Raw genomic sequence first — 18438 nt, forward strand, 5'->3', positions numbered from 1 at the left:
GGCAGCGGCCCGCGGGGCCCCGGCGGCGACCACCTGTGGGAGGGGGGCTGCGGCCCGCGGCGGCGCGGAGGGCGCCCAGGTCCGACGCGGGCTGTGCGGGCGCGGGGAGCCTCGGACCTGCCGAGCGCGCGGGCCGGGCCGCGGGGCTGCTTCGGGGGCCGCGCTCTCGCCCGCGGCTCTGCCCCGGGGTCCGCCCGGGCGCGGCTGCAGACCCGACCCGACCCGCTCCGCTGCGGCGGCGGCGCCGGCCCCTTTTCCGGGCCGCGCGGGCGCCTCTGCAGACCGGGCCTCGCCCCGCCGGGCGCGCCGCCTGCTGCGGCCTGACCCCTGCGGCCCGGCGGGGGTGCTGGGAGGACCCGGCCCCGAGGCTCCCCGCTGGGCGGCGCGGGTGGGGGGCCTTCCTGACGCGCCTGCGGGCCGCGCTCTCCCGGCCCCCAGCGGCCGCCCCCTCCCGGGAGCGCGTGTCGGCGACCTGCGGGGCCGCTGAGCGGACGCGGGGCCCCCGCCCGCCCCAGCCCGGCGCGCGGTGAGCGCTCGGGACGGCCCGTTCCCGGCCCCCCTGTTCCCGCAGGAGGCGTCAGGGCCAACCCTCGTCCCGCGGTGCCTGGCGCGGTGCTGCCGTCGGGAGCAGGGCGGTGCACGGGCCGTTGCGTTTCCCGGGGAGCGGCTTTCCCGGTCGCCTCCCGCGCCCTTGTGCGGACGGACGGCAGCTCCGGACTCCCGCGGCCTGTCCAGGTAGCACTTGCTTTCCGCAGACGGCTGCACCGCCCGCGCTCGGTTTCTGGGGTGCCGCCTCCTTCGCTGCGCTCTTGGGGAGCCCAAGGAGCGCAGAGGGTGGGTGACTTACTCCAAGCCCCCGTGCTAGGGACCGGCAGGGATTCGAACCCAAGCAGGCTGGCTCCAGTGTTTCCACCTTAACCCCCTCCCCACGCTGCCTTTGAAAGCCACGTTATTTACAGTCTCCTCGTCCTGTTCTCTTCTGAAATATTCTGACTGCCTTCCTTACTCTGTGTCCGAATTGTGCTGCTTCCGGCATATACACCTGACAGGTGGTCATTTCTTGTGAGCACGCGTGTTTATAAAACCAGTGTGTTTCTTCTGAAATATTTGATTCATCTGGCTGTCCCAGATTTTGCTGAAATAGTCCCCTTGCCGTCCAACTCTGGTCAGCACCGAGGTGACTGGGGGGCGTTGTGGGGAAGGCCGAGTTAGAGTGGGCTGATGAGGGACACACGCCCAGCAGGTCGAGGCTGTGACCCGCACTCAGCTTTGAGCCCCCACCTGCCGTGGCTGTGAACCGTGTGCTTCGGGCGTTCCTGGTCTCAGGCTGAGGGGTCAGCCTGGCGCTCTGTGTGACAGTCCGTCTCCAGTACCGCTTCACTGTCACCATCAAGTCCCTTAGCTCTGCCCTCTGCCCTCTAGGGAATGCTGGCAAATGAGTCTTTTAAGATTTTATTATTTTCAGTTAATTATAAAAGTGACATTTGTTTTTTGTTGGGGAAGGTTTTGAAACCTGGCATGGACTCCCGTGCTGTCTTCAGACAGGGGGTCAGCTGTTTCTCGCAAACTATTTTAGTATTTCCATGGAAAGCCAGGGCCTCGTCTTTTCCTGGGAGTTTGGCTGTGGTGGATAGGAGGCAGGTGGGGCTCACATCTTTGAGTGAGAGCTGTGATGCGAGCCCTCCAGATGGCCGACGTGTTCCGTTTGAGAGTTGGGTCACTCTGAAGCTGGCAGGGGCAGCGGGGAGTGCTCAGGGCCGGAGACATGCGGGTTCTTGGGTGGGGGCAGGGTGACTTCTCTTTCCATGCTCTCAGGGTCTGAACCTGTAAAACAGGCTACTGTGAGGGACATAATCAGTGTAGACCGTGCCATGGCGGGCGCCCAGCATTGTCACGGGTGCTCTGCACATCTTCTCTCCTGGTCCGTGGAGCGTTGATGTTGACCGTGATGCACAGACACATGTGGTTGCGGGTTAGAAGTGAAGCCAAAGACATCTTTGGTCGGCAGGGCTACATTTTGTTGAAATGAGTTACAGGAAACTCTACAGTTCTGACTACTGAGATGGGGTCGTATAGGACTTGACGCCAACACCCCTGGCCCGAGAAGGACCCTGGGACAGTGGAGGGCCCTGCACACGCAGGGACATCGCCATTGCGCCAGGCTGGTGTGGGCGGACCCCGGGCTTACTGTCGGGTGTGCGTTGCCTTGTGTTAGGCTTAATTTTGAGCCTGGAGCACGACTCCAGCTTCCTGAGACTGCGGGAGACTTCCGTGTTCCGACCCGACTGAGGAATAAAAAGTACTTCTGTCCTCAGAGGTAGCATCTTCGGTTCACGGTTAACGCTTTAAACGCAGCCTCTGCGGGGGTGATTGCTCTGTGTGGCTGCTGGAAGTTCTGCTCTTTCCAGGGTTTGGTGTTGGAGCGCGTGGCACTCGGGCTGGGGTCAAGCCCAGACTCAGACATGGTGTGGGGCACGGCCCGTCCTGCAGCTCTCCTTAATGTGATTGAGAGCCCCGTAGACTCTTGATGGTGGTTCCCGTTTTTCTCTGAAGCACACAAAGCAACTTCAGGTTATCTGGCAGGATTTCAAATCACTGTTCTTTCCCTCGGATCTTCAGGTCACACAAATACGATAACCGTTGTGTGGAGCTAGATAGGGAAGCAGGCTCTTACAGAAGGCTGTCTGGGGTGCCCGGCTGGCCCTGTCGCTAGAGCCTGTGACTCTTGATCTTCGGATGGTGAGTTCTAAGCCCCACGGCAGGTGTAGAGGTAGCTTAAAAATAAAATTAAAAAAAAATCTTTTTTTAAATAGATTTTATTTGAGGGAGAGAGAGTGTGTGCATGAAAAGAGCTCTGGAGCCGGGGGGGGGGGGGGGAGCCGTCTCCCCCTTGAGCAGGGAGCCAGATGTGAGGCTCCATCCCAGGGCCCTGGGATCGTGACCAGAGTGCAAGGCAGATGCTTAAATGAGTGAACCACCCAGGCCCCCCCCACAAAACTTAATTAAAAAAATGGAAAGGACTGTCTGAAGAAGCTTGATGTCGGAAGATCCTGGCTGCCTGCGTGTCTCTGCTCGCTTTGTCTTTCTGTCAAGGTAGTGCCAGGAAGGTTGTTTTGAGACACAGGCTGTGGGATCGGTCCTGGCTGAACTGGCTCCCAGACGCACAGCCTTGGGGCCTGACTGGGGTGGGGTGGAGGGGGGTGCTCTTCTGGGCCTCATCCCCCCGAGCCTGATGGTCTGTTCCAGAAGCCCTGGGTCCCTGGGTGCTCAGGATCTGGAGCTGTCTCCAGGCTTGTGGCCTGTCAGCAGTGGGGACCGTCTGGGTGGACAGGCGTGTCTCACTGCTGAGTTTGTACCTTCACGGAGGGTTATAAGGTGCCCAGAGTAAGGCTTGTTCCAGGCTGGTGCAGGAGTTCTGGGGAGAGGGCGTGACATGCGTGAGAATGGTCTGTAGGGACGCTGTACTGAGTCCAGGTTCTAGAGAAACCTACGGCAGCCACGGGGCAAGGGGGGCCGTGTGTTTTACTGAACGGACGAGGCTGCTCCGAGGCTGGCGGTGAGGGACGGCGAGCTGTGTTCCGACTCCTGCTTGGCTGGAAAGTGACTTTGCTGCCTTGAAACCAGCGGGGACTATGATTTGACGTCCAGACTGGAAACCTGTAGAGTGACAAGAGGCACCGTGAAGAGTGACCGTAGTGACAGGAGCAGCGGGCCCTGTGGTGACACTGTCCAGCCGCGGGGAGGGGGAGGATCCTGTTGGGTCGGGCACTGAGCACCTGTGTTCCAGAGACTCAGAACCCCGAGGGGGAGCAGGGCAGGCCACAGGGCGGGAGGACGGCCGGAGGGGTCCCCTGTGCTGGGGCCCGGCTCCCTGAGAGGTGCTGTGGCTTCTGTCTCTGTGGTAGCTGGGCTTTGGGCGGAAGGCTGATGCCTGCCAGGGTGGAGGGCTCCTGGGTTAGCGTCACGGGGCTCTTCCGTCGGAAGAACCTGCGCGATTTTGTAAGAAGCATGGTTCTAAGGCCCAGCCTCAGCTCTCCGGGATCTGCGCTTCCCTGGACGTGGTGGCCTTCTCCCGTTCTGACGGGCCTGCTGTGGCAGGGGTGGGGAGCGCTCCCTACGGATTCCCCGGTTCTCAGCGCCCTGCACTGTGCCCGCTGGCATGGCGGCTGCTCGGCGGTTTGCTGCGAGCACCGCCTGCAGGCCGTGGTCGAGCTCCCTGTCCAGTGTCCGCATGCATTGTCGCGGGCTGTGGGTCGGAACCGCTTTTTCCCGTGTCACAGAATGACGAGGTGGGTGAAGCCCAGCGTGTGTGCAAAAGAGCTGGCGCGTCCTGGTGCCGGGCTCACGCCTCGATGCACGTGGTGTTTCTGGCACTCGCTGTGGAACCTTCCGCCGCTGGGGTGGGGGGGGCCGGGAGCCAGAGGGAGCTGGTCGGTGTGATGGGGTGCTCTGCTCCCGCCTGCTGAGCCCGCGGTGGGTGCGGCTTCCCTGCGGTGGCTGCCGCCACTCCTGGGGCCCGGCTGGTGTTCCCTCCGCCTGCCTTTCAGGGTCCCCTCTTGGCGCGGAGAATGGGACACCATCGGCGATGGGCACGAACATTTGCTTGCGTAGCATGAGGGCTTGGCGCTGTTTCGTGCACAGACCCCTAACAGGTCCCGCAGGCCCAGTGTGGATGCGGGCCTCGCCGGCTCCGGGCCGGGCTGCCGCTTGTCCGTCTGTGCGAGAGCCGAGCTGAAACCTGCCCTCGGAGCAGAGCCTGTGAATCCTGTCCGGTGTCAGGCCGCTGATCGCCATGCTGGTGGCACAGACCTGGGGAAGGCAGAGACGGAGAGCCACACGCGTCAGAACGCACGGCTCCCAGCCCCTTCGTGGAGCGTCACGTGCCTCCGGACGGGGCCACGTTCCCACAGGTCTCGGGAAGCCGTGTCCAGAAGGTCCGCCTCCGCTCCTGCCCCAGGTCACCGAGACCCGGTGTGAGGGGTGCCTGGGGGACGGGGAGTGCACAGCCCCGTGCTGCTCACCTGGTGACAGAGGCTGCGTGAGTAGAGCAGGTTGTCCGCCAGCTGCGGGAGGACGAGGGCCTGAACTCCGTCGCGGGTGGCAGTGGCACGTTTCCGTGAGGGTTGAGCTGTCCAGGCGGGTTTGGAAATGAGAACAAACAGGCTGGGCCCAGTGTCCTTGCTGGGTCGCATCTAACAGGTGGGTTTGGGGAAGGCTTCTGCCAATGGGTCCAGTCGTTGCTTCCGCCCCTCCCTGCTCTGCTGGCCACCTCCTTTCCATGTGCTTCTGTGTGGCCGGAGCACTGGGGCTTTCTGGGGCTGCTGCGTGGTCCATGAGAAGGTCACCCATGGTCTCAGCCCAGTGAGGGCCTGGAGTGCTGTGTCCAGATGGATGGTGAAGTGGAAGGCATTCAGTCCATTAGCATTACATAAGAGTAAGCCTTGCCTTTGTCAGACAAGGCAGCGGCGGTTCAGGTGCTCACAGGCTACTGCACCAGACCCAGCAGACAAGTGCATCTCTAGCCAGGCCGTAGATTCTGCGCCGTGGCTCTGGAGCCGGTGCAGATTGAGCCTGTTTCCATTCGTTTTTGGTGTGTGTGTGTGTGTGTGTGTGTGTGTGTGTGTTTTAAAGGTTTTGTTTATTTATTTGACAGAGAGATCACAAGTAGACAGAGAGGCAGGCAAAGAGAGAGGGGGAAGCAGGCTCCCTGGTAAGCAGGGAGCCTGATGTGGGTCTCGATCCCTGGACCCTGAGATCATGACCTGAGCTGAAAGCAGAGGCTTAACCCACTGAGCCACCCAGGTACCCCTGTTTTTGGTATTTTACAGAAGAAAGAAGCTGGGAACTGTGGCACTTTGGGCATCGGTAGGGTGAGGGTCTTAGGCATCCAAGTGACGGGTAGGTTTCATGCACAAAGTGGACACTTAAACACTAAAGACTAAAACACTAAAACATGAGTGACCACAAGGACGGTGTAGCCAAGAAGCCCTGTCTGCCCACAGTGGCATTGCTGTGGGGAGGGGTGAGGTCTCTGGAGACACAGGGACCGGTGGCTCCGTGCCCCTCGCTCCTGCCTCAGGGGCTGCCTGGTGGAGAGAGCCGGCAGGCTGTGGTATACCTCAGGGCCGGCCTTCTCCTTGGGGCATGTCACCATCACCAGGTGACCTTGGTTTTCCTCTTCCTGAGTTCCTTCTTCCACCTCTGTCGGTCTCTTCTTCCCACTTGTAGTCGAGCGTGTGGCTCACACTCAGGAGGGACAGTGTTTCCCGTGTTGGTGCCCGCTGCATCCCCAGTAACATTTTAGTGTCGCAGGAGCATCTCTCCAGGGGTCTGCCGGCCAGGTGGCTCCTGGAGAAGGAGACGCCCTGCGGGGAGGCGGTGGAGACTTTGGGTTAGCTCTGTCATTAGCCTGAGGCTCCCCGTGTCCTCTGCACTGTGCACGTGCACCGGTTTCCAGAAGCATTCGGCCTTGACCTTAACAGCCACAGGTTAACAAGAGCTTTGCGGATGCTGGTGGAGGTGGCCACTGCCCGCCCACCTCTGTTTCTGACGGGCGTGATGGAAGCCATCAGACCCGGGGCTCATCTTCACTGCGAGACGTTTGATCACGGAGTCAGTCTCCTTACTCGTCAGAGATTTTCTGTTTCTGTATGAGTTGGTCTTGGTGGTGGGGCTAGTGTTTCTGGGAGTCTGTCCACTTCAGCGAGAGGGTCCCTGTGGCCGGCGTGCCTGTGCTTGCGGCACTCACCACAGCCCTATTTGCCGGACTCGGTGGCGATGTCCGGTTGTCGCACAGCGGCCTCTCTTTCTCTTTGTCGGCCTCGCTACGGTGATCAGTTTTGTTGGGTCATTGGTTTTTCTATTCTTACTCCCTTTTTTCTGCTAACCTTGGTATTGATTCTTTTTCCTTAGATCGTAAAGTTGTTGATTTGAGAGTTTTTTCTTATTTTTTGATGTCGGTGTTGCTTCATCGAGTCCCGCTGGCACTGCCTTTGCCGCACCGCCTGGGTTTGTGCACACGGAGTGTGCGTTTTCATTTGTTTCTGGGTATTTCCTGATTGCTCTTGTGGTTTCTTCTTTGATCTCTTGCTTCAGAGCCCGCCATCGAATCGCCGCACGTCTGGGAATATTCCAGTCTTCCTGTTCTTCTTGATTTCTAACTCATCGCCTTTCAGGGTGACAGGATGCTTTGCCTGAGACTGTTTTGTAAAATCTGTTGAGACGTAGGTTGTGGCCTGACATGCAGCCTCTGCTGGACGCTGTCCCGTGTGTGCTCGGGAAGAACGTGCGCTGCGGGCGCTGCTGGGTGGTGGCCTGTGCGCTCTGTGTGGCCTCCAGCCTGCGGGGCGAGGTCCAAAGCGCTCTGTGTCCTCATGTCCCACCCGTCGGGTTGATGCTTGCCGGTGTATTTTTAAATTATTCAATAGAATTTATATTATTTTGGACAATTGACGTTCACGGTTGATATTGAACTGCAAAAGTACTTTTCGAGTGTTCATAGCTGTGTCCCTTTCCTTTGTGAAGGTCACACCTAGGTCGCCTTGCTTGTTTTCCATAGAGAGGAGAAATCACGCACGGTTCATCTCTTTGGTGGGTTGACCATGAAGGCCAGTGTCTGTGTCCCTTAGCTAGTCCCTTACTCCTGTGTGAGTGGATCTGGTTTTCTAAAGAGCGTGGTACAGCTGGGTTTGCAAGCCTGGAGTGGTGTTTGTTCAAGTGTGCTTGTGTTTGTACAAGTGGTAACGGGACGTTCCGTGTGGAGCCAGGTGCCCGGACGTGCGGATGGCAGCCGGCGCACACGGTAAAGGAGCCGCGGCTCTTCTCAAGGGAGTAGGCATTTTGTGGGAGACTGGGAGGAATGGTGAGGTCATGGGCTGGTGTCCCCCTGAAGAGTCTGGGAGTGAGGAGTCCGTGCAGCCCATGGCGGGAGGTCCCCACATGGAGGGGTCAGGACCTCTGCCTCCTTCGTCTGCTCCCTCTGTGAGGCCAGGTCAGCCCTGTGGCATCACTCCAGGGCCCGAGGGCAGTGCAGAAGGACAGCCCGATGACAGGAGGCCAGTGACGATGGGCAGAACAGGCTTAGCTTCCTGCGTTTTGTCTGCAGTTAGAAGAGGGGACAGTGGGACAGAAGGAGATAATTTAAAAAAAAAGAAAGAAAGAAAGCCCTTTCCTGAAATACTGTCTAAGTGGATGTCTTCTGAATGCACAATAAAATCTGCGTGAAGAAGAACATATGTAGGAAATACTAAATTCTGCCTTCTCGATGCCGTTTCTCGAGCAGTTGACTTGCTGTGTGTCCGGGCACCGAGGTGGGGGACTGAGTGACAGAGCCTCAGTGTCCCTTGGTTCGAGTGCCTTCTTGCTGTGGGGGTGGGGGTGGCTTGATGCATACGGCCCTGCGCTCCCCTCTGCAGGGCGCGTGGGCCAGGTTTGGGGGTGGGAGACCCATGTCCAGCACCCCAGACAGCTCAGCCCCTTGGGTGGACGACCACATGCTGCGGGGCCCCAGGTGGTGGCCGGGGCCCCTCTTCCGCGATGAGGCCAGGTGGGCGGCAGGCGTGTGAAGGGCCTGGGGCCGCCCCGCACAGCCTCCCGGGGCCCCCCAGGCCGGGCACCAAGTGGCCGTTGGCGGATGTTTGTGGAAGTCGTGAGGGAAATCGCCGTTTGGCCTTGATGGTCTGTGGCAGTGGGGAGTTTGGGTGCCCAGGCAAAATGAAGACAGCTCTTTCAGGAATTACCTCGAGACTGTTAGAATTAATTCCTGACCTGGTAAGACTGAGTCGGCCTGCGGGTGCTGTGCAGACCCCATCACTGACCCTGTGCAGTGTGTGGGGTTTGTGGCAGAGGCCTTCCAGGCAGGCTCCGGTTCTCAGCGCTGGCCTGGTTGACAGCCAGCGCTTGTCCTGCCTGACATCTTAGAGGCTCAATTTAAAGATTTCCATGCATTTTGTTTGATTTATTTTTAATATTTTAATAGTTTTATTCTGGGTGAGAAAGCATACAAAAAAGAAAATGTCATGGCTTTTCATGTACCTTTTATCATGGGAGATTTTCAGTGTGCGGGAAGGCAGGTGGCAGAGCCCAAGGGTCCCCTGTGCGCCCATCCCGGCTTCCTCCGGGACTGGCTTGGGCCAGCACCCACCTGCCCCGCCCGCTGCTTCCAGGTCACTTGGAGGGAGATCCCGGCGGTAACCTTCCGTCCACGTGGACTTCAGTGTGTGGCTCTAAGGAGGTTAGGACACCTGTGCCTTCTTGAAAAGTACTTTATTTGAGGTTTAACTGAGGTACAACCAAGGACCCATATTTAAGCCGTCCAGTAAATGTTGACCTACGTGCGCACCCCTGAACCTGTCCCCTCGGTCGGGACCTGGTCCTCCACTCTCTGCCACACGTTCACCCTGGGCAGGGCTGACCGTTCAGCCCAGGGCGTAGCTGGACGTGTAGCTGGTGGGCCGGGTGCACTGGGGAGGCCCCCTCCTGCCCTGCTCCGTCCTTTGTGACCTGTTTCTCCGAGAAGCTGGGTCACCGCGCAGACATCCCGAGAGTCTGGATTTTGCTGACTCTCATCAGGCTGGGGCTCAGCGCGTTGCCTTATGCTCTGTGTTCCTTAGGTTGGCGGTGAGAGCCGGAGGCCGGGGCGCGTCTGGGCTGAGGTTCCGGGGCACAGCGGTGGACGGGTGTGGTGCCCTCCTGTGCCATGGGCACGTGGCGCACCCGGTTCGGGTCTCACAGCACCGCTGGTGGGCGGCCTCCAGGCGGCACCGGACACGGCCACCTGTCCGTGTTGCACAGCTGTGCCCCACATGCACCCCCCCCCACCCCTGCACCGACTTGCTGGAGTCTGGCTGTCACGCCGCTCCCCCTCTGGCATTCAGCCAGACGGTGGCCCAGAGCCCGCGCCCAAAAGAAGATTGGATGGAGGCTTGGTGCTTCCCGGTCAGCGACTGGTTTCAATGTGTGGGCGTCCCCCAGGGTGACCACCTCGTCTTCTGGCGAGCTCAGCTGTGGCTGACGTGTCTGCATCTCCTGCTGCGTGTTGGCACTTAGGTGGTTCCCTTGTCGCTGCAGGAGCCTCTGTGGGCTCGTCCTGAGCCTTGTGATGGGAGCCTCTGGCTTCTTGCTGCCCAAGACGGATCCTGGTCCTGGAGTCAGCCATTTCTCCTCCAGGGACTCTGGCTCCTTCAAGCGGCTTCCAGAGGGACTGGGCAAGTGGCTGTGTGTCATAGACAGAACAGGTCACGTCAGAGAGGAATTAGAGGAAGTGGTCACTTCCCTAACGTGGTAGGCGACAACGTTGAACCGCTGGGCGAGGCTTCATATGGGTGTTTCCAGAAGCTGCCTGGTGCCTGGCTCCACATGGTGGGAAGAACGGGATCTCTGAGAGCCTTTCAGGGCGGCTGGCCCGATCCATAGCGTGGAAGCTCACGTGTGCTCAGGACACAGCCGGAGAGGAGCAGGTGTCACCCAGCACTGTGCCCCCGCTCCAAGGACGGAGGGCGTGTCCCTTCCTGGGGACCGCCTGAGCCTTAGCTGCCCCAGAACCGGGAGGCGGGCTCGGCCCCAACGTCGGTGTGGCTGACACAGTTAGATGTAGACTCAGCCTGTTTTCATAAAAAGGGAAAGGTCTGGGGACAAGGCTGACCTGCTGCTGCTGTTTATAAAATCCTGCTTTTCATAAAGGGATTCGTGAGTTCTGCCAAAATAATTTTGAGAAAGTCTAAGTCGGTTTCAGTTTGTGTCGATAGCAGCTCACTTACACAGCTGCCTTAATTCTCTGGGGTGGAAACTCGGTTTAAAGTCGGTGGGACACGGGCTCGGACGTCATTGTGCACTTTCTTGTTTACAGCGACCTTCAGCGGGAGGTTCTGGGTGTGTTTGAGCCCCAGACGTGTGAGCACCTCACCGCAACTGACCTGCCCTTCCGCGGGTCCGGCCGCTTCCCCGCATCGATCATTGCGTGGTTTTTCTTTTTAAAGCGAGGGAGAGCACGAGGCCGGGGGTGGGGTGGGGGGGCTCTCCAGCAGGCTCCACCCCCAGCGCAGCCCAGTGCGGGGCTTGACCTCGCCACGCTGAGACCCACCTGAGCGAACACTGAGTCTGGGGCTTCACGCGCCCCTCACTGTTTTCTTTTTAAGAATTTGTTACTATTTTAAAATAAGGTGGTATCGTTGACACAATGTTACGTTAGTGTCAGGCGTACAACCCAGTGATGCTGAGCTCACCACAGGTGCGGCTGCCGTCTGTCGCCACAGCCTGCTATCACAGTGCCCCTGGCGACAGCCCCTGTGACTGTTCCCACCACAGCTGGAAGCTTGACCCTCCCCTCCCCCGTTCCCCCACGCCCCTGGCAGCCGTAGGTCTCTTCTCTGTATTTATAGGTCTTTTCTGCTTTTTGTTTGTTTTTTTGCTTATTTATTTGTCTTCTGGTTCCGCATGTAAGTGACGTCGTGTGGTATTCGTCTGTCTCCGACGTATTTCACATCGCGCACTCTGGGTTATTTATGTTGTTGCAGATGGCAAGATTCTGCCCTTTTTATGGCAGAGTAGTGTTCCCTCTCTCTCTCTCTCTCTCTCACACACACACGCGCACGCACGCGCACCCCCATCTTCGGCCGGCCCTCTGTCTGTGGACACTGTGTTGCTTCTGCGTCTTGGCTGCTGTCCTTACTGTTGCGGTAAAGGTGCATTTATCACTCAGAATCAGCGTTTTTGTTTCCTTGGTAAATACCCAGAATCACCAGATCACATGGTCACTCTGGCTTTAATGTTTGAGGCCCTTCCCTCCTGGGCTGCAGAGTGGCTGCCCCAGACTGCTTCCCACCAGCAGGGCACGAGGGTTCCTTTTCCTCCGTGTCCTCGCCAGCACTTGTTTCTCGTGCTGTTGACTACAGTGTTCCTGTTTCCTTACACAACTGTAGATAACCATTTTTTAAAATAACTTCAGATAATGGTTACTTATTAATCTGTTATTGGCTGATGGATATTTATATTATTAGGAATGTTTCTCTCATATTTTTTGAGATCATGCATTTGTTAGATCATTCATTTAATTTCTTTGCTTAAATTGTAAATCGAGATTGATTCCAATAATGCTGATTGGGTATTTTAAAAATGTTTCTAAACCATAAAACTTGTGAAAGCTAAGTGTATGGAAATGTGTTTCCCCTTAGATCTCCAGTGCCTGTTGGGTCTTTACCAAGAGGGAAGTTGCCAGCGTACAGTTACTTACCCGCTGATGTAGGTCGGGCGCAATGGCTCCGTAGAAAGGCCGGGTCCGGGCGGCGAGGGAGCCCGGCAACCGAAGGATGAACGGCGAGGAGGAATTCTTCGACGCTGTCACAGGTGAGTGGGGCAGGAAGTGACTCCGAGGCCGTGGCGTCCCGGCCCTAGACTGGGCCTTGGGGGCGTGAGAAGGCTCGGTAAAGCCGTGCAGGCAAGAAGTGGGACATGTTCCCCCGCACTGACGCCCGCAGAAGCATGCGGGGGGAGCCTCTAGGCCACAGGCCGTAACAAGAAAGGGCAGCTGAGTTTTGGGTTTAAAAGTTGCCCTGGAGTGTACGTGCTCTTATCGGAATCCCTAAACGAGATGGCGCGTTTTCTTACGTCGTCTGTACGCACTGATCACGCCTTGTTGTCTGTGCGTTAGAACTAGATCTGGTTTAGTTTCTCTTTCCTGAGACCGTTGTCAGGACTGCTGCGCCCCTGACATCTGTCCGCCCGTAGACGACAGCATGAGCCTGCAGGAACCAGCGCAGGGCAAGGCCAACGTGTGCGTGCGTGGGGCTGGGGCCGGGGCTGGCATGGGCCGGGGAGGGCGGGCTGCGCTGGCCCAGCTCACACTGGCTTCAAGTGGCCTCTTCTCCCCATTGGTGGGAAGAAGCCCCGAGCCCCTAAGGGGGCAAGTGTACAGTGACCGCATGGTCCTAATGACCCTTCACGCTCAAGCCGGCAATTCCTTCTCATGGGCAACATCTGGAACATCGTGTGTCGTCAGCTGAGGACCGTTACTGGTGGGAAGGGGCTTGGAGAGACTCCGGTGGTCCCAGTCCCCCCGTTAGGTAGAGGACCATAATGGCAACTTTGAACTCTTTCTTGGGGTTTTTAGTGGCAGACTGTCAGGTCAGAGGGGCTCCTTCTGCTGGTGACTGCTGTCACTGTGCCCTCTAGGCCTGCTTGACCGTGGGCCACCATGTCTGTCTGCTGGCTCTCGGGCTAACTGTCACTCACCAGCCGCAGACCAAGGGTCGCAGCAGTTTGGGGGACTGGCAGCCCCCGACTACTGACTCCTTCTTTGAAACCCAAGAATTGGGATGTGCTGAGCTGCCTATGGTTTTCAGAGGCCAAATTATTAAGTCCTCCTCCACGATCTCGATCTCAGGGCTGCGATGCTCCTCGTGGATGTGCTTCTTGGGCAGCGTGTTGCTCTGCCGTTGCTCTGCCTGACCTCCCTCCTCAGTCACCGTGTGCAGCTGGTCACCGCAGAGCGCAGCGGTCATCAGGGACTCAGGCCCGTGGGCCACCGGGCCCTTGTGGGGGGCGATGGTGTTTGTAAGCAGGAGAGCGGCCTTGGTGCACCCCTCTCTTCGGGGTCTCATAGGAAGCTCCCTTTGGCCTGGGACCAGTGTAGCCAGATTCCCGAACACGTCTCTGACCTTGGCCTGGAGAGTTTTCTCTAGAGAGGACATGAGCTTTGTGCAGCCATTTAGAGAAGCTCAGTCTCTGCCTCTGTGCTCACAGTGTTCCTCTGCGTGTCCCTGAGACAGGAGGACAGAGCTGTCCAGGGGACGGCGCCTTCTCACCTCAGTCCTTCGGTTCCAAATCAGATAATAGAAAAAAGGCACCGAGTTGCCCAGTGCAGTGATGCAGCCGGAGAGCCGCAGAGGCTGGTTGCCTCACTGCGGAGCACTGCTCTGGGTCCATGGCCGGGAGGAAAAAGTAGGACAAAGTGTCCAAGCCCGGCAGGCGCCAGATGAAGGCTGGGGAGGCAGTTATTTCGGCCAAGGATCAGCACCATGGAAGGGGAACGTTTTGGGTTTTTATTTTTATTTTTTAATTTTTAAAATCTTCCTTATTTTTTTTAGAGATTTTATTTATTTATCTGATGGAGAGAGGTCACCAGCAGGCAGAGAGGCCGGCAGAGGGAGGGGGAGGCAGGCTCCCTGCTGAGCAGAGAGCCCGATGTGAGGCTCGATCCCAGGACCCTGAGATCATGACCTGAGCCGGAGGCAGCGGCTTAACCCACGGAGCCCCCCAGGCGCAGAGCGGTACCTGCTGCAGCTCGTGAACCTGTGTGTGGGGAGGAGCCTCGGGGAGGCTGTCCGCACGTGCTCAGGGAAGCACAGCAGCAGATTTGTTTACATTTCGGGGCTGGCAGTGCTCCCCCGCCTGGCCTTATGCCCCGGGCCTCGCCTTCATCTGCCAAGTGAGGGGCCGGCGGGAGCTCAGCTCCCATTGGGTCTCATGCCTTCTCTCCCGTGGTCAAGGTCACGGCCGAGCGTGGTGGTCCTGGAGCCCCGTCCCCAGCTGGATGGACTCTGTCCTGGCAGCCGCGGCCCAGCGCTGGTGAGGCCCATTCATTGCTCTGGGAGGAGGCCCTCCCAGTGGGCAAGTCCCCAGGAACCCACCGCCGGAGCTCTGTGCTGTGGGGGAGGCTTGCTGGACTCCAACCGCTCTGGCCGTGCTCGGCCTCTCGCTCACGGGCATGTGTCTGGCAGTGCGTGTGTGCGGCGCACGGTTCCTGTTCCGCAGAGGCTACTGCCGTGGCCTGTGTTCTAGAACAAGACCTCGTGCAGGGTCAGAGCGTGCTGAGCCTCAAGGTGGGCCCCACTGGAGTGAGGCCAGACTGCTCCCTGCCAGAGGGCCAGACCTCAGGCCGCAGCCTGGCCGAGCTGCTTGTGGGAAAGGCCCCCGAGAGCCAGGGTGCCCGTGTCCTCAGCCTCGGCCTGGGGCTCTTGGGGCAGAGCTCACAGCTACAGTGTGTGTCAGTGCCTCTGGTACTCTGCTGCGGGGTCGGCACTCTTGGAGGTGGACTGGGCATCTTCCCGATCCTGTGAGAATGACCGATCTGCTTGTCGTGTGCAGGCTTTGATTCTGAGAACTCTGCCGGGGACTTTTCAGAGGCCGATCAGAGGGTTGCTGGAGTGATGCGCGTGGACACTGGCAGAAGCAGTGCGGTCGGAAAGGTCGAGGAGAGGCCCCCTCGAGAGAACGGAATTCAGAAGCACAGGTATGTTGTCCTGCGGGTGTAACTGAGGCTCTCCCAGGGCGTCCGTGGCCGCCCCCCGCTGTGCTGCAGGGGCACCCCTTAGCTCTCTTGAGCCCTGAGCGGGAGGAGCAACCCGGCTTCTGTCACCTGTGCTGGGGCCCCTGGACGGCATCCATGGCAGTGGGAAGGCGGCCTCTGTCCACGCCATGATGACTTGCTTTGTGGCTTGAGGGAGCCCTCCAGCATCACCGCAGACCCCGCTCTGAGCCTTCCACCCCGTGCCTGCTGGATGTGTGCACCGGGGGGACTCAGACGCCTCGCTCACACCTCTGTTCGTCCGTTCGCTCGGCAGATGTCAGAGCTCCCCCGGCATGCCCAGATGGCCTGTCTAAGAGCAGGTAGGGCTCTGCTGATCTGAGCTCTGCCGTCATCCCCTCAGTGCCCCGGGAGTCTGGTTCACACGTCGGCCTAGTGCCGCGTTCCTTCCCTTGTGCCCTGTCGCCCGGCTCTGACATGTTGGCCTTGTTCCACGGGCCTGGGTCCCTCAGGACTCCTAGCCCCTCTGTTGTGCCTCAGGCACTGGCCCCACTTCTCCTGTGCCTCGTGGTGCCCCTAACTGCTTCCACACCCTCTCGTCTCCTCTCCGTGCTGTGGGCAGAGTCATCTTTCCACAAGGCGGGTCTGACTGGGCCTCCTCCACCTCGTGGTTGGAATTCTCAGCCGATGTCCATGTGGTCCCCGGTGAGGGCTAACAGAAGGGTCTCAGCTGGGTTAGGGGACTATAAGGCTACCCTCCTCTTGGGACGAAGCCTTGGCCCTACTCCTCTGGCTCAGGCCCCTGTCCCCTGTCCCATTGTCCCTGGTCCCAGCTGACAGGGGCCCCTCTCGAGTCCTCGGGGACACCTGGGCCTTTCCCACAGCAGAGCTCTGTGTGCTCGGCTCCCTTGGCCACGGCATTCTCCTCCTGTGTCTCTAGTTCTGGCTTTTCCTTTCGACTCACATAAGGCTCACCTTGGGGCAGGGGGGCCCTTCCTGACCCTGGCACCTTCTGGGGGTCCCCCCACAGTGTGGCTGCCTACCAGTGGGTTATCTGCAGTGCGTGGGTCCAGCACACCTCCCCCCACATCTGGATTCCTAGTCTGCTCAGCTCCCTCTTTCCAGGAGGAGAGAGCTTCCTATCCCAGCTCCAGATTCCCAGGAGGGAGACCGCTCCAGATTCCCTCTCTTCCCCCAGAAGCTGGTGGGAAGAGAGCCCGGCGAGGAATGTCGCTCAGGAAAACAGACTCACGTTTGAAAGGGCCTTATGGCAGGCTTCTGGAAAGGTTTTGTTAATTCAGTTCCCTCTTGTGTCCTCATGTCTTGGCCTCTGCCTGTGGGCCCGGGGCTGCTCCGGGGTAGGGAAGTGTCCTGTCCCCGACTCTGTGGAGGGCAAGGAAAGTTGTCCGTGTGGCCATGACTGTTTCTCTGGCACGGAGCAGCACCGCAGCTTCTAGTGCAGACGTGTGGTTTCTGATTGGCCAAGAGCGACTGGCGTGCCTTCGGAGTAAGTACCTGCTTCTCGGTCGCTTCTCTGCAGGACCTCGCTGCCCGCCCCGATGTTCTCCAGAAGTGACTTCAGCGTGTGGAGCATATTAAAGAAATGCATCGGCTTGGTAAGTCCAGATGGACCCATTTTGGGGCTTTAAGCTGAAACATTTTTAATTCCTGTGAATTTGCGGCACTGCTGGTCGTGGAAGACGCACTCTGCGTGTTTATAGCGGCATGAGGCAGAGGTAGTAGACTCGGAAAGGGACAGAGACGTAAAGGCAAGGGAGAGAAGTGGCCACGGTGTTCACGGGCAGCGGGAAGACAATCCCGCCGGTCACGTTCTTGGCGCAGGCAGCACCACGGGGGTGCACGTCCAGCCCCAGGACGGGCTGGGAGTTGGCGGGCTTCGGACACTGGGCTCCCTGACGCACGCCGAGGGCAGGCCGTGAGCACGCGTGTGGGACTTGGGGCTCCGGCCCCCCAGCCCCCCGTGCCGGCTGCAGGGAGAGCTCAGCTGCTCTGGGTTTGCGGTGGAAGGCTTGGGTGTCTGGGGTCCGGAGCCACGGGCTTTTCTTCTCATGGTCTCCGTGATGGTCTGGACGTTCCCTGGGGATGTGAGCTGTGGCCCTTGGGAGAGAAGAGCGCCCCCGCGGGCCGTGGCTGACGTGGACTCCAGTGACTGTCCTGCAGCAGGCGTGTGGCCCTAACCCCTGCGCTGCTCACCGGCATGCTTCTGCGTCTGCTTCTGCCCTCAGTGGGAGGCCTTTTTCCCATCAGAAACCGCACCTTTTCTCGCACTTTGTGTATTTTGAAATAATTTTGGACTCTTCTAGAAGAGTGCAGAGACGCACTGCTTACTTTCGCCCTGCTGCCTGTCATGGCAGCCTGCCACATAGTAGCCAGAGCTCCGAGCGCAGGACAAGGGGCTCCTGTTGGAGCATCACTGCTCGCGGCTCACGGGACTGGGCTTTCCCAGGCCTCCCCCCAGCTGCCCTCCTGTTGGAGGGGTGCTGTCTTTCTTTCTTTCTTTCTTTCTTTCCCAAAGATTGCATTTACTCATTTGACAGAAAGAGAGCGCACAAGCAGGGCAGAGGCAGGCATAGGCAGAGGGAGAAGCAGACTCCCTGCTGAGCAGAGAGCCTGATGTGGGGCTCGATCCCAGGACCCCAAGATTATGACCTGAACTGAAGGCAGATGCTCAACCAACTGAGCCACCCAGGCGCCCCTGAAGATTTTTATTTTTAGGTAATCTCTACAGTCCACATGGGGCTCGAACTCACAGCCCTGAGATCAGAACTTGTGGCTCCTTTGACTAAGGAGGCCTTGGTCAAGGCCCCCCACATGTCTCTTGTTTTAAAATGGTACATTTGGGATTCTTTTCTTTTAGCATTATTATCTCCCACGTTTTTCATGGTGTGAGCAGATCAGGTCCAGACGGGTGTGTCTGTCTGGAGACAGGTGATGAACTTGACCTTGATCCTGAGGCTTGTTTTCATAAAGTGACGCCATCACATCGCATTCCCCGAGGAATCCAGCCTGGGGATGGGATGGTTCAGATTAAAGCGAATGGAACGCGCGGGTCAGCACGCTCCCAGAGCCGCCCCAGCGGAGCGTGTGGGGGCTCTGCCTCTGGAGCGGAGACACCGTTCTCCGCACGGCTCGGCCTGCCACACCCCAGCGCCGCGCGGGCCCACAGGGGCTGTTGC

General features: G+C 58.9%; 1 protein-coding gene across 4 annotated transcripts in view; it reads left to right on the top strand.

The window, feature by feature from the left end:
• The window catches only part of OSBPL2 (oxysterol binding protein like 2), a 322355-nt gene that overhangs the window by 286865 nt on the left and 17052 nt on the right, over positions 1 to 18438 (top strand). Inside the window, exons 1-5 of one of the 4 annotated variants that reach the window (XM_059407347.1) lie at positions 559 to 735; positions 12171 to 12342; positions 14484 to 14562; positions 15082 to 15226; positions 16782 to 16857. In XM_059407347.1, coding sequence (XP_059263330.1) covers positions 15144 to 15226; positions 16782 to 16857 — 159 coding nt within the window. In that variant the 5' untranslated portion in view covers positions 559 to 735; positions 12171 to 12342; positions 14484 to 14562; positions 15082 to 15143. Of the gene's footprint in view, positions 1 to 557; positions 736 to 12170; positions 12343 to 14483; positions 14563 to 15081; positions 15227 to 16781; positions 16858 to 18438 lie in introns of those variants that run through there. The other 3 variants (XM_059407346.1, XM_059407344.1, XM_059407345.1) reach the window with 3 other exon arrangements.

The sequence above is a fragment of the Mustela nigripes genome, chromosome 7 (assembly GCF_022355385.1).
Source record: "Mustela nigripes isolate SB6536 chromosome 7, MUSNIG.SB6536, whole genome shotgun sequence".
In the NCBI taxonomy this organism is placed as follows: Eukaryota; Metazoa; Chordata; class Mammalia; order Carnivora; family Mustelidae; genus Mustela; species Mustela nigripes.